General features: G+C 35.4%; 1 protein-coding gene across 1 annotated transcript; it reads right to left on the reverse strand.

Moving 5' to 3' along the window:
• Positions 1-9,142: 9,142 nt before the first annotated feature.
• On the reverse strand, positions 9,143-13,728 carry LOC136847741 (uncharacterized). The gene is made up of 6 exons (XM_067119610.1): positions 13,637-13,728; positions 12,301-12,379; positions 11,642-11,695; positions 10,877-11,422; positions 10,447-10,509; positions 9,143-9,719 (listed from the first exon to the last, which is right to left on the reverse strand). Exons 1-6 carry the CDS (start codon positions 13,637-13,639, stop codon positions 9,223-9,225), a joined length of 1,242 nt encoding a protein of 413 aa, XP_066975711.1. The 5' UTR covers positions 13,640-13,728; the 3' UTR covers positions 9,143-9,222.
• Positions 13,729-14,761: the final 1,033 nt, after the last annotated feature.

The raw sequence follows: 14,761 nt of genomic DNA on the forward strand, positions 1-14,761 counted from the left end.
GGATTCACAAACAGCTCAGATGTCCAATCCCTATATCTTGAACTCATTTGCCACCTGTTCTAGTTTCCAAATTGATTTAGGGTTTTTATGTTTCAATTTCCTATGTTCAGTTTGTCCCTAGTATTTAGGAACTGATAGATTCTTAGCAGCCCCATATGCCAGGACAGGGGAACATTTCCAAATTATGCCTATCCTTATAATATGGCAAGTTCCAAAGAGGATTCATTGACTATATACTCTAAAAAATAGCATTTCCTAGCTGACTCGGGTCAATGATCCCTGTCGTTGCCTATTGGTTTTTAATCAAAGCCATTCACCAGAAATCATTGTTGAAGCCCTTGACGTAAAGCACTCAATGCCTCACTGCCAATGACAATGATGTATGATGCCCCTTCCGAGCAAGGCTACAATTTTCGATTTTTGATCTAGTATTTACATCAACTGGTTTCAACGCACCGTACAAAGCAGAAAGTGCTGGTACCCTGAGCTTGGGACCTTAATTAACCAAGGTACTGCCAGCTGGTCCAGTTAGGCTTGCTACTTACTAAGGGGAAGAGATGCAATTCCCTGAAGGCCCATACACACACACGTATTTATGTTTGTATGTGTGGTTCTGAGTGATCATTTATTTAATGGTGACCCGTATATATAATGAAATATATGAGAGTATTTAAACAGGGGACATTAATTTCATTTAATGTAAGGGTTACCAGGCTAAGCAGTAAATTCTGTACCTGGTAGACAATCAATTGCAGAGGACATTCTGACGAGGAAAATGGTCGTTCGGTTAGCCATCTCATCCTAAAATATTGTATTTAGGTTCAAAGGCTAATACCTTCTGCAGTTATTCTCAAATTTGTATATATATATTTATATATATATATATTATAAATATATATATATTTATTTATATATATATATATATATATATATATATATATATATATATATATATATATATAAACATACATGTATTTGATTTTGAGTTCATGGATTTTTTTCTTACTAGAAAGTGTCTATTTTTGCTTGTATTTTAATTTTATCATCAGCAAACCCAAGGAAAAATATATATCAAATAAACATAAGAGAAATTGAAAGCTCCATTTTAGGTAAAGTAACTACTCGTAAGGACATTTCTCTAACTCCACTTAATTCGCGGGGTCCCTCTGCTGAAATTTCTTCCATTCTAGCGACAATCCAGAGAAAATCAAGAGAACACTAATACCTGTTTTATTGGAGGGGTGTTAAAATATGATCAAGCCATTGTTAAGAATCGTAACCCATTTAGAAATGAATTCCGACATCAAAATGTAAGGATTTGCATGCAGTTTTAATCTTAGTATATTTGAACGACATTCAAAATGAATGAGTAGTCATTCATCGCGTACCTGGAGATTCCGTCCGCAATATTACCGGACAAAAGCGTCAAACGGGAAAACCTTGAACAAATTCACGCTTGCAAGAGGACGAACGCTTGTGCCAAAAATGGTACCAATTGCAGGTGAACGTCTCGTGGTCTTTTTTCACCCCACTGAGCAAAAGGCTCTACATCACTTTTTATGGAGAGAATGAGGGCTTGTATCGCGGATGGAATTACCCATATAAATAAGAGATCTTGCGGGTAGATGATTGTTGGAAAGAGGGTCCTGCTCCGAGAAGAAATATAACTGCGTTCTCTTCCTATATTTTTATATGATCAACGAATGTGTTCAAGTAAACCGGACGCGACGTTCTCATAGAGGAAAAATCTTAACTCACTGTTTTGCTTAGGTATTAAAAATGTTTTTCTTTTTTGTTATCAAACCGGCATGAATTGCAAATTAAAATTAAAATTTCTGCATTTATATTCCATGCACTGAGGTCGTTATATGATCAATAACATTCATTTCATTTCATACTGATTATACAAACAAAACTCCATGCAAGTACTTCATATACATAAATATATATATATATATATATATATATATATATATATATATATATATATATACATATATATATATATTATTTATATGTATACGTATATTTTATCTTCATCTTCAACGCCACGAGACCTACAAATCCTCTGTGAAATTCCGCCACTCGTGTCTTACTTACGCTTTGTCTTCCACAACAAATCTCCATTCATCCCTATCTTCCCTTCTCATAGTTCTCAGCTTAGTAAGTCTGGGTCATCCAACTCTTTTAATGCCCATAGAAGCCCAGCGAAAAAAATCACGTACTATTCTCCTTGGGACTGTGAAGGACATGTCCAAGCCATCTCTATCTCCCTTTCATCTTAATCTCGTCTACATATGGAACTTTCGTATTTTCCCATATGGTGTCATTTCTAAGTCTATCCTTCCACCTGACTCCGAATTGTCTTCTTAAAGCTTTATTTTCAAATCGACAAAACCTCTTTGAAATACAGTAGAGTAGTCTCATCGTCACGCTATGATTCATGTCTACATAGCAGTGAGGGTAGACTTATGTATACTCTAATGTTTTATGCAGTTTCAGTCTTTGATTTCTAAACCTTATTCGGCCTGCCCACCATCTGATTTGCCGTTTTTAGTCTTTCACTAAATTCCAATTCAAGAGAACCTGTATTGGATAACATTGTTCTTAAATATTTGAAAGATTCAACCACATTAATCCTTTCTCCATCTAATGATATTACGTCCCTTCATGCATTCTGTATCATCATTAGGCTACTTCTGTTTTTGTTGTTTGAGAAGAGAGTCCCTTCTCTCTCTCTGTATAGCCTATATGGTTTCCGGCAATTCGTCCCTGGCAATTCGTCGTTGGTTAATTTGTCCCCGAACTACAAATATCTGTATTTAAAAACGTTCAGATCAAGAAACAAGTGATCATTATAGACATTAAAAATCAAAATTTAAGGTTGTGAGCAACTGCTTTTAGAAAATTAAATATTTGGCGTGAATCATAATTTTCCATGACATCTTTTATACGCTGGTTCATATCTCTACTTTTTCTTTTGGATAGGTTCTTCTCCTTGGATAAATTTCTGCAATTTGGCACTGACAAACCTTTCCTCACATTTAAGCACATCAATGAGTTTCCAAATATTTGGATGGCTAATATTCACTGTGTTTCAGCGCGCCGTGGAAGGCTTCTAAATTTTTTGTGGTACGGGCAATCCCCAACAAACACCGATCCCAAGCATTCCATTAGTTAATGGAAAGGGAGGTCCAAGGAGTCGCCTACTTTGTCCTCTTCCTCTAGGTGGTCCACTATAATTATTTTTAAAATAGGATACAATTGACTGTGAAATATCATCATCATCATCTACAAGTTGTTCATATCCATCTATAACATCATTAACCGCCAGTGCTTGTAAACATTTTGTCCTAAATGAAACAGGCAGCATAGCAAATTCGACCCAGGAAACGATTCCAGAAATCCATTATGGGCTGCTTTTTTCGAAATCCTTAATTATATGTTCAGGACCATCATTCTGCAGTAATTCATTTATTTTGCCAAAAAGTCTACTACTGTATATGTGTTTTGACTTTTGTCAGAGAGCAATGCGAAAAATCGTGGGACGTTAAAACTATTAATTTGAATGTGCACTACGTATAACTGAAAAAATATACTAGAGCAGCACTTGAATGTTCCATCTGCCGCCCAGTTCTTGTATTGTTTTAACTGTCGAAGTGCTTCGTCACTTGCAAATATTAATATTCGTTTTGAATCTTCCATCCCACTGTCATATTGCAAAAAACTTTTCATCATTGCCAAGGTGGGAGTATTCACTTGGAATGGAAAACCCAATATTTGTAAGTGGGGTGGCGGAATAGCTGAAATCAGCTTGCCTCCAACGTCTAATATTCCTATTAAGCTATGCAAACGGAGGCGCATTCAACTATGATCCATAATCACGCTTCAACTGCTGCGAAGGTAAATGCAAGGATCATGGTTTCAAATATTCAAGTTAAGTCTAATTCATCTCGTGATACCCTCGCTCAATTGTCAACTTCACTAGCGATAATTGAGCGAGGGCATCACGAGATGAAACAGACTTAACTTGAATATTTGAAACCGTGATCTCTGCATTTACCTTTGCAGCAGCTGAGGCGTGATTATGGATCACAGTTTTCTTAAGCGTTTTATAGTTTTCACCTGTATGAAGTCTCGCCTTGCACACACGATTTTCGCACCTCCAGTACATTGTCGATCCATCAGCATTCTGCTTATTTTTTGTCTATATATAATTTTCTTGATCGACCACTTTGTTTTTTTCCTTTCTCTGAACTTATGATCTTGCAGGTAGTCCTGTTGGTGGGTAGACGTACTGAATAAATCTAACTCAATTTGCTATATTTCTTCTAAAAAAATTTTATCTACAGCTGTCCAACGAATATTTTAGTTCTAAAGTAACTGTTCAAAACTTTCCCTCGAAAATTGCATTTATGGTATTTTCGCCTTTATTTCCGTGTCTTGGGGAGAAATTGACTGATGATGAATTGATTCGGCGGCGAATTGACCAACAATAAACTGTTCGGGGACAAATTAAGCGACGACGAATTGATCAGGGACGAACTGTCCTAGCAACCTATTTATGTAAGGCATTCACTTCAGCAAGCTTTGTAAATCTTGTGGTGTTTTGCTGATTGAAACAGCATCATATGCATATTCAAAGTATCAACTTTTTATCAGTACCCCGATCCAAAACTCTTTTCCATCGTCGATTAGACTTTTTCATTTCAAAATCAATGTAATGGGCGAACAACAAAGGTGAGATATCATTCCCTTGTGGCACCCCACTACTTACTGCAGTTTCACTATAGACGATATATATATATATATATATATATATATATATATATATATATATATATATATTGTGTGTGTATATATATACATATATATTATATATATGTATATATATTATATATATATAACAAACTGCGCATTTGGCGAACAAGGAATTGTCTTTCACAGTTATTCTGAGGCAATTCCAAGATCTCGGACTCCGTTGTTTCATCTTTCCTCTTTTGCCATATACTTTGTATTTTGAATCACGTTATTATCCCGTTATTGAAGTTTTATTATATATATATATATATATATATATATATATATATATATATATATATATATATCTCAGGTTGAAAGGTAAAGGCACGCATGTCTCTTACAAGAACAAGTTTATTCTGCCAACGTTTCACATCACATGATGCATCCTCAAGGCTGAAATTACAGACAATAAATACTTAAAAGTCACTTCCACAATGGGAAAAGCTTCTTTAAAAATTTTAAAAATTTACAACTACAAAAAAATTAAAACAAGAACTTGAAAGGAACACCTACCAAGGCAAGAGCTAAAAAGTGACATTTTAAGTATTTATTGTCTGTAATTTCAGCCTTGAGGATGCATCATGTGATGAAACGTTGGCAGAATAAACTTGTTCTTTAAGAGACATGCGTGCCTTTACCTCTTCAACCTGAGATGTTTGTCGGGTCTGTTTCCCCTGCGATTCTTTATATATATATATATATATATATATATATATATATATATATATATATATATATATATATATATATATATATATATAACATATACATTTATATATATATATATAAGTATATATAATGTAAATTACCTCTGATTTCTTATCACTCTCTGGATACACTTGTTTCTCTCTAAGTTCCAAACGGGCGTCTTAAGTCTTCATTTTGATCTTACGCGTTGTTGTAACAGTCGTGCCCATAAATGAAGAAAGCGCAGTTATAAAGGGTCATTTTGGCTTTTACAAATACATACATACGTGCATACATACATACATATATAATATATACAGTATGTATACATAATATTTATATAAAATATACATATATATATATGTATATATATATGTACAGTATGTATGTATTTGTAAAAGCCACAATCTCTTATAACTTCTCGATTTCTTCAATTATGGACACGCCTGTTACAACAACGCGTAAGATCAAAATGAAGACAAACTATGTATATATATATATATATATATATATATATATATATATATATATATATATATATATATATATATATACATATATACATATATTTATATATATTATATATACATATATTTATATATATACATATATATATTTAGATATAGGCTATACATATAATTATATATATATATATATATATTATATATATATATATATATATATATATATATATATATATATATATATATATATATATATATATATATATATATATATATAGTTTGAGAATCAAAAAGTTTTGATGTATATACATATTGCGTTTGTGTTTTATACAAGTGTTTTATACAAGTGCAATTAATGTTACCCGAGAACAATACTTACCATCATCATACTACACTACAACAGGGGCTCTTGCACTTTGTCTGCAAACTAACCAGCTGTTACAAGGTTTTCCCGAGTTATGTTAGTTGAAGGAAAACAGGTATTTAAAGTGCGAAAAAACATTCGCAAAATATGCCATTTGCGCTGTTAGACGAACACTGCTATTATTAAATTGGTTGTATCTATCACTATTTTTATTTTTACTTGTTAAATATCTAACTTATATTGGTGACCATTCTAAAACTATTTAGTTTTAGGATAATGAAGTCAGGATAGATGGTCCGGTAATTCAGAGTTTGTTGTGAAAAGGTTGAGAATCAATTCTTACTCCCGCCAAGATCATGTTCTTAATGTGCCCTTTACAAGGTATGTGGTCAAGTTCATCGGACATATCTGGGGGTGAATTTTGGATACAGAGCCTAAACTATTTTTTTCATATTACTCGCAGTACACACATTACAGTAACCACGAAGTTTTTGTCTGGCGTGTGCCTTCCTCTGTGTAAAGATTTAAACACCATTAAGTCTTTTGCTGCCTTCTAATTAAATGCAGTTGATCACTGTATTACTTTATACTGAAATTGCCTTCATCTTTGTAATACTAATTTTCCACCAGTACCAAAGTTCATATTCCATCTTCCAAGCGTTGTATTCCTATACTTCTTTTAATACAGTACTAGTCACTTTTGTCTCGGTTTTAATAAAATTAAGAATTCTAAATCCACGTAATACTTAAAACTTGCGTTGACACGTAATATTCATGAAGTTTGGGAACACTATAATTTAGTAATTACATTAGTAGATCTGTATCCAACCACACATTTTTATCCAGTTTACTTCCTGAATTAATTTACATTCACACACACACACACACACACACAGATTCTTGAATCCTCTCCAAGATTTTGAGCGATTGAGGACATCCAGAGGATGCCAGAATTGCCCTGGAATTGGAAATGTTAACGACTCTCAATCAAAAACGATGATTACAAATGGCCATTTTTATTTTTATTTTTTTTTAGGGTGACGAAGAGAGCCGGGTAGGTAAAAAGCGTAAAGAGTGGAGAAAGGAGAGGATCACCGAATTTTAGTATTACAGAACGTAGGTATGAAAGGAAATAAGAGGCGAAACTATAAGAATTAAGTAGAACAGATGATGTTACTGAAGAGGGTAAAAGCGAGCGATAGGAGAGAGATGTCAAAGAGATAGAAAAAAGTAACCCGAAAGAAAATAGACTATTCAAGAGATAGCTCTGAAGATGAAAGTATGTAGGCAAAAGCGTAATTAGTACTAAAAGACAAACAGTTAAGATTAAAAGCTGAAAATATATTTAATGAGAATGAGGATTACTAGTATTCAAGGTTACGTGGATAAAGAAAAAAAAATTAAAGTAGTGACAGTGAGGCAACATTCAGAAAGGCGGCGAGGTTAGAGAGAACCGGTTTAAGTAATGGCTGCGCAGTATTAACTTCTCTCCACAAAGAGTGGGGATAGTGCCATCAGTGCATCTCACGTGGTGCACTGTGGGTGCAACACCGAAAGTGGTTTGCAGAGTCCCTTAATCCACTTTTGAGCCCTAACACTTTACGAACATTCCCGCTTCCTTTCTTTAATCTGCCTGCCCAACCACTTAACTCCCTCTTTTCGCCCTTAAACGCTGAATGGCCGAACGTGTTTGCTTCACTAAACCAAAATTTCACAAATCAACCAACCCAAAGGCTGCAAAGTTAACTATTCCGATGTTAGTCAACTTTTGCAGTGTTTGTCAAAGGACCTTATCAAATGCAGTGTTTTACGTACGCGTCAATCCCTTTTGTATTAAACATTTTCGAGTTAAGGCCCGTCCAGACAATCGGGCACAGCCCGCAAACGAGCAAAGTATAACTGCTGTGATTATACTGTATGTTCAGTTTTACATTCCAAAGGAAAGGGTGTTCCCGATAAAGTTCTATTACATGTAGAACCTAAGGTCTCGACCGACTGATCCATAGCGGAAGAAGAGACATGTCTGCCAAACACATGAGTGAACAATACCTCTGCCCCTTGCTTCCATAGGAAGCCTCGCGTCTCTGGCAGTGACGTCATATTACAGGCCACGGTCAGTGTCTGGTGCTTTCGCTAAGCAACCAACACAGGTTTTAGCGGGCACAGTCGATAAACTTGTTAATGGGCAAACTGCTCGCTTGTGCACGCGAACAACGCTCGATCGTCTGGCTGGGCCTTTTAGATAACTCAGCATTCCACCAAAACTAAAGGACATCCATTTAGTCTTGTTCTAGTGCTGGGTTAATGTTAGGAATCCGCGAGTTTTCGTAGTTTCGACTTTTGATATTCTAAATTTGTTTTCACTATAGGACAAGAGAAACTTTACTTCAAGGTAGCATGGATACCAAAATCAGTTAAGGTTTACTAAACTTGCAGTTCCCCCACCCAACACACACACACACACAGTTAGGACAATCACCAGTCAATCCTAAGGCAACAGTAACATTGTCAAATACGGCTTTAAGGCCTAACTCCTCTCAAAATCAACCAGTACGCTGCCTGTACCAAAATTTCCTCACTGACCATTTGGTAACACTTTCCCGTAACATCAACTTTCACACGGGCAAGCTAAATATACAAGCACCTATATTGTAAGGAGATTGCTAGTATCATCGCCAGCTGTTCATTAACTTTGTTAGCACTTACTAATGCCATATTCAAGCTCTCATTGTCATTACACTTTGATACAGCATGCTTTAAATACGCCAGCAGCAGTGAAGATACCGTGAAGAAAAGCACATTTAAGGACTTCCAAAGTGAGACGAAAATATATAAATTTTATTCCAAGCACAATGAAATACAAAAAGATAAAAATTTCTCTCATTTCACTCTGGCATTAAGCATTCATAGAGATGGCAAACAATTACGGTTTACCAAGGCCTTCGTAAAATCTTTGTACTCTTCCAATTTAAACGAAAGCTCATCAACACTGTCATTAACCATGTTTAATATGTGCTTGGCAATGATGGCGTCGCCTTTAACGTCTTCTCTGTGGTGTAGAGCATCAGTCATCTTTACCTCCAGCTTTTCCCTGTACTCCAGAAGCTCGATTAGAGGACAATATCCCTCGGATGTCTGCAGTGCGCTTCGGCTCAGAAGCGCTGTCGGAGTTTCCGGTTCTTCGCGCAGACTCGCGTAGAAGTCCACGCCAAGGAAGGTCCGGTTGAATTTCTCCAGTTGTTCAGATTCATCACTTTCAGCGGCAGTTCTTCCGGAGGGGCTCTGTGCAATTGTCAGGAGAGCATACGCTTGCGTTTCCTTCAAAACGTGTAGCACCCATCTGAGAAGGTCTGTTAAGTTTCGAGCTTGGGGAAGCAGTTGTTCCACACACGGACAATCAACTGAAAAAATTAAAAGGGTACATTCATAAAATTTCAAGTTTTAATATATAATAGATAATCATGGAATATACAATGATCTATTAAATTCAACTAAGATTTCAATTTCAATTTCATTCTGCGTGTAGCTCATTGACCTCCATAAATCCAACTAAAACTTCTGGTGGAAAAAATCTACCAAACACTGGATAAATCAGTCCATAATAACTAAGTTAAAAAAATTGGTGTAAGTATATAACCAAATAAAACTACCCAAGGCCTAGCCTGACAGGTATTTACGAACGTTTTGCTATTGCAACAGTTTTATAAAAGCATTACCTGTTTATATAAATTTAACTTTCAAAAATCAACTGAATATTGTTCACGTAAAGTATCTACGATCGTTGTTGCTTAGAAATTAACATTCTATTAAAATAAAGGCCACAAGTCAATTTTGTATTTTAATTTAGTTCTATAATTAGAAAAAGTAGAAAATTAAAGCTTATTTCGATTACTTTTACACCCGCTAAAACTCAGGAAATCTTGCACGAGATTTTTTTAAAGCTCACTGTTCCTGACCAAACCTTTGAGTTGTTTATATTTGCACAAATTTGATAATTTTACCCATAATTTCTGCTGTTGCCAGCTACAACGACCTTTTGTCTCAACTGCTAAATATAGCAAAACTTCGTGGCCAAGATTTTAATAAATCCTATTAGCATTTAATGGATATTGCTGATAATTAACTTACGCTGCTCTTCCCCAAACGATCTGACAGTTTTCTTGTCGCTTTCAGGAACAATAGGTTTGGGACCTGGAATATAATTAAGCTAATTTATTGTTGTGCTGTGTCGATTCACAGCAGTCCATCTAGAGCAGTGACTAACTTAATATTTCAAGGTGGCAAAACATGATCCAAAGTAATGTTGCAGAGATATTAAACATTTTACCAGTGCTAGCCACTGAACTCCCAAGGGTTGGCTTAGGGCAAGTACCACTTACGTGAATGTCAGTGACTACAATTAAACATCCATGGTAGCTCCATGGTAGCTGCACCGTACTTCATAGCCGTTCAACTATTCAGCGTTAGAGTTTACAAACCATAAGCAAAATTTTTTGCAATATGATAAAGAGCATAATTTTTGCTTTTTAAACCAAAGTTAATAGGGTTCATAACTTACAAGGCAAGCTTCTTAGCTTCTTTAGCAGTCCCTCGAATTTATCAGTTCTGTTGTTCATCTCTACCACCATCTTGCGTATGCTAAGCAGAGTAGCCTTTGCCAAACTACCGTCATTTTCCACATCCGCCATGAAATGCGCTGCTTCAGTTACTTCGTCGGTTAGGTTCTTGTGAAGATCGTTCGTGGAATGGTAAGGGCAATCTTCGACCAAAATACTGTCCATGACGCTTTCGGAGCTCCTTCCGAGTTCGGGCCCTTCAGTAGTATTATGACGCCTCTGTATTCCCAACCGATTAATGTTGCCGTGAATCTGCTCAATAGAAGGCATTATCTGATGCATTCGATCAAGAAAATATGCTTTGCCGAAGGGATCGCTTGATCTGCCTGTCTGCCTTACATCGTCGACTCTTGAGGCATTTTTGTTCTTAATCTCAACATTAATGGCTGCCTTCGTTTGGGCACGCTCAGCGATACCGGATAACACCCAGAGAACATCGTGCACTTCCTTAACTTTGGGAATTAGCTTTGCGCTACAGTTACACAAAGCTGCAAATATAAGAAATATTTATTACCATTGTATCCAGAAATTGCTTATCTACCAAACAACGAATCTACTCAAGACCCCGGTCTCGAGGAAAAAAAAAAAAAAGAACTTTCCCCACATTTGAAGATAGTGGACGGCACTTCTACACTAAGGACTTTCTAATCTGGTTCATTTCATCACAGTTATGATAACTTTATACATTTAAGCGAACAAATACTTACGTTCGATGTTTTTCTGCAGCTGCAGCTCTCTCAGAGCACTGAACCCTGAGAAAACTGAAATTGATTTAGGAAAATGCGTTAGGGGAATTAATCTTATAATAAAATGAATAGAATAAATTCTGATACTCTAGATCCTTATTACCAAATATTTGCACTTTGCAAACTTCACCCATAATCATTTGAGGACACTCGTTGAGTAATTAACCTAATAGTTGAGAACACTTTAGTAATCAACCTACATTTTAATCCAACAATCACGTGTATTTTAAGCACAAAAAGACTAGTAGTTTTACAAAACTATTTTAAAACAGTCATGGTTCATTTTACGCACAAATTGGGCACTGACAATTTTCTTAACCGGATTACATTACTGTACATTCAAAATGCACAGCTAAAAAGGCCAATAGGGCATTCCTATAGAGGAGAACCAAATATCAAAACCAAAATGCTCAGGTTTAGGGGGAGAAGACCGACTTCATTAGCAGGATAGATTGGATTAAAATCTGCCGTAATTGTGCGTAGGGTATATTTAAGCATTGTGCGTAGGGTATATTTAAGCCTGAAATATTTTAACTGCAATACAATATTCGTAAAACCGTGCTAAGACAAGACAGCAATTAAGTATCTTCTTAGAGGAAGCAATATTAAAGTAATCATACCTGTATTATTGAGGCCCTTTACGTACGTACACACACACAGCAGAAGAAAGCTCACGCAGAGCTTGAGGTTCCTTTCCATCTGAAAATAAAAAAAAGCTATATACCAACGGATAAGAGCCCAAGTGGTGGAGCACTACCATCACCAGGATTCAAGATATATTAACATCCTTCAGAAAAATATGATGAATGGCTTTACTAAAATTACTTTAATTACTGCAGTGAATGACTAAATATTGAAACTTAGAAATGTGAGTCAAAACATTGTAAGCACTGACACTGTATAAAGTATAAAGGGTATTCACGACCTGATCGATGTCTGATCCGCATCACACACGCAGTACTTCACTCACTCAAAATTTCTAATATTTTTGGAATTCAAATTATTAGGATTTCTAACTACACTCCAACCTTAGCATTCTTATTAAGGCCTCCCAAGTCAATTGTCCCTGACAACTTTCCCAACTCAGCAGCAGGCATAGCATTAATTTGTTCAGTAGGCCCCACTTTTCATTTTAACTTTAATTTTCGGGGTTGGTTTGATCAAGTAATATTAATTTGTTCAGTGAGCAACTTTTCATTTTAATTTTCGGGCTTGGTTTGATCAAAGTTGAGAGGTTCCAGTCCTGTTTACCTCTGCACTTAAATATCCATAGGGTAAAGTCCCTGCAACATTTAAAGCTACCAGATACCGAGAATGGCAAGGAGGCATTTTATGCCTAGAAAGGAAAATAAAATTACTTTTAACATTTAACAGGTATGATTATCGTAAGTTTTTCAAGTTTCGAGAGGGATTGAGAGTGATAGGATAACTTACTTCCTGATAACCTATGAAATTTGATATTATACAGAATTGAAACTTTAGTATACGAGCAGAAAATATTACTTCCAGGAGACTTCAGTGGCCCACTAAATTATTTATCTATGCAAGATCTGGTAGCAGCCTTTATATATGAACCTTTACAATACTTCATAACCAAGCCTGCCTTCTGTGAAAAGTGAAGTTTACAAAAGGCTTTGCCTTGTAAAAGTGGGTAGTGATTTATCAATATTAAGATCTACCCATTAAAGCTGGAGAGCCACTTAACGTATAATCATCCGATGTAGCGTCCCCACCAAATAAAAGTAACGAATAGAAACATCACCTTTGTCCAGAAAATCATTGTCATTCCGAGTCACAAAAAGTCAAACCTTAAGGCGATTCGTAACTCGATTCCTGACCGAAAGCAAACGAGACCAATAAACATTAAGAACTAGGGCGTCAAACAAGATACTAAGGAAAGCACACTTTCTGTAATCACTACAACAGTTTTTCTAGTAGGTATAACCAACTACTTACCATTTTGAAATATCTTAAAACGGTTGATGCACAGAAGATTTTCAAACCACAACCTGAGAACAGAAAAAGGTGACTGGGCCCAACTGCGGTTCGACTACTGAAATCGACTCTTATTCAGGTTCAAGAGAAAATCAAGGATTATAGAACACTGGAGGCGTTCACTTCTGCTAGTATTATATAAACAATAGATACTTGTTTTCATACAGTAGTGCTTCGGGGTAAACGTGAAAATTCTAAAAAAAATTTTTCTTAAAATACAATGTTTTACAAAGAAAGACGAAAAATAAGTTGACTATTTTACGTTCAGCATATCTACAGACCTCTGGGAAATTCGTCTTAATTTAAAATAAATTGTAATCGGAAATAAAAAGGATTTCGCCAGTTTTAATAGCCACAAATCAATCAGTCAATCGTTCAAGTCAAAAAGCCTCTTTCGAGTCCACTCCTTTGCTGGAAGAGGCTTTACGTTGAATATATATATATATATATATATATATGTGTATATGTGTGTGTGTGTACATATATATATACATATGTCAGTAAATAGATGAAATTATTTCCTCGGGATGAGAGAGGGAAACAGAGAGAGAGAAGAGGGTAAAGCAGAGAAAGAGAGAAGGGAGTAGGACTTGAAATTGACCCACCTACTCCATTACACAAACCCCGATTAACGGAAAGCTTTTGAAGTTTCCCTCATAAATTCAGAGTGGCTTTTATATCTAGGATATTTATCATAATACAGAAGCAATCCATTTTCCAAACTGCAAAAGAAATCCAGTATTAGGGAGAAAAGGAAGGCGGGAAAAAGCTAGGGGTATTTTTTTATTTCACTAATCTTCGGAATCATTTATAGCAGCATCTGATGGGACAATGTTTTCTTTTGGAAAACTATGTAGAAGGGTAAAGTAATTATTAAGGGATGGTATTTCTTTTTAGCAGGAATAAGAATATACAAGGTAATAAAAATGAATAACTAGATCAAGAAAGAAACAGAAAAGAACAGATAAGAACACTCATGCATATGTGTGTATATGTTCGCATATATATATATATATATATATATATATATATATATATATATATATATATATATATATATATATATATATATATATATATAAATAA

This window comes from Macrobrachium rosenbergii, chromosome 17 (genome assembly GCF_040412425.1).
Source record: "Macrobrachium rosenbergii isolate ZJJX-2024 chromosome 17, ASM4041242v1, whole genome shotgun sequence".
Classification (NCBI taxonomy): domain Eukaryota; kingdom Metazoa; phylum Arthropoda; class Malacostraca; order Decapoda; family Palaemonidae; genus Macrobrachium; species Macrobrachium rosenbergii.

Bases quoted from the DNA above. Each gene is read 5' to 3' on its own strand.
- LOC136847741 (XM_067119610.1), bottom strand. The intron at 11,696-12,300 runs GTATGATTACTT...AATCAATTTCAG, and splicing joins AAAGGGCCTCAATAATACAG to TTTTCTCAGGGTTCAGTGCT. The intron at 9,720-10,446 runs GTAAGTTAATTA...TAATTTTTTCAG, and splicing joins ATCGTTTGGGGAAGAGCAGC to TTGATTGTCCGTGTGTGGAA.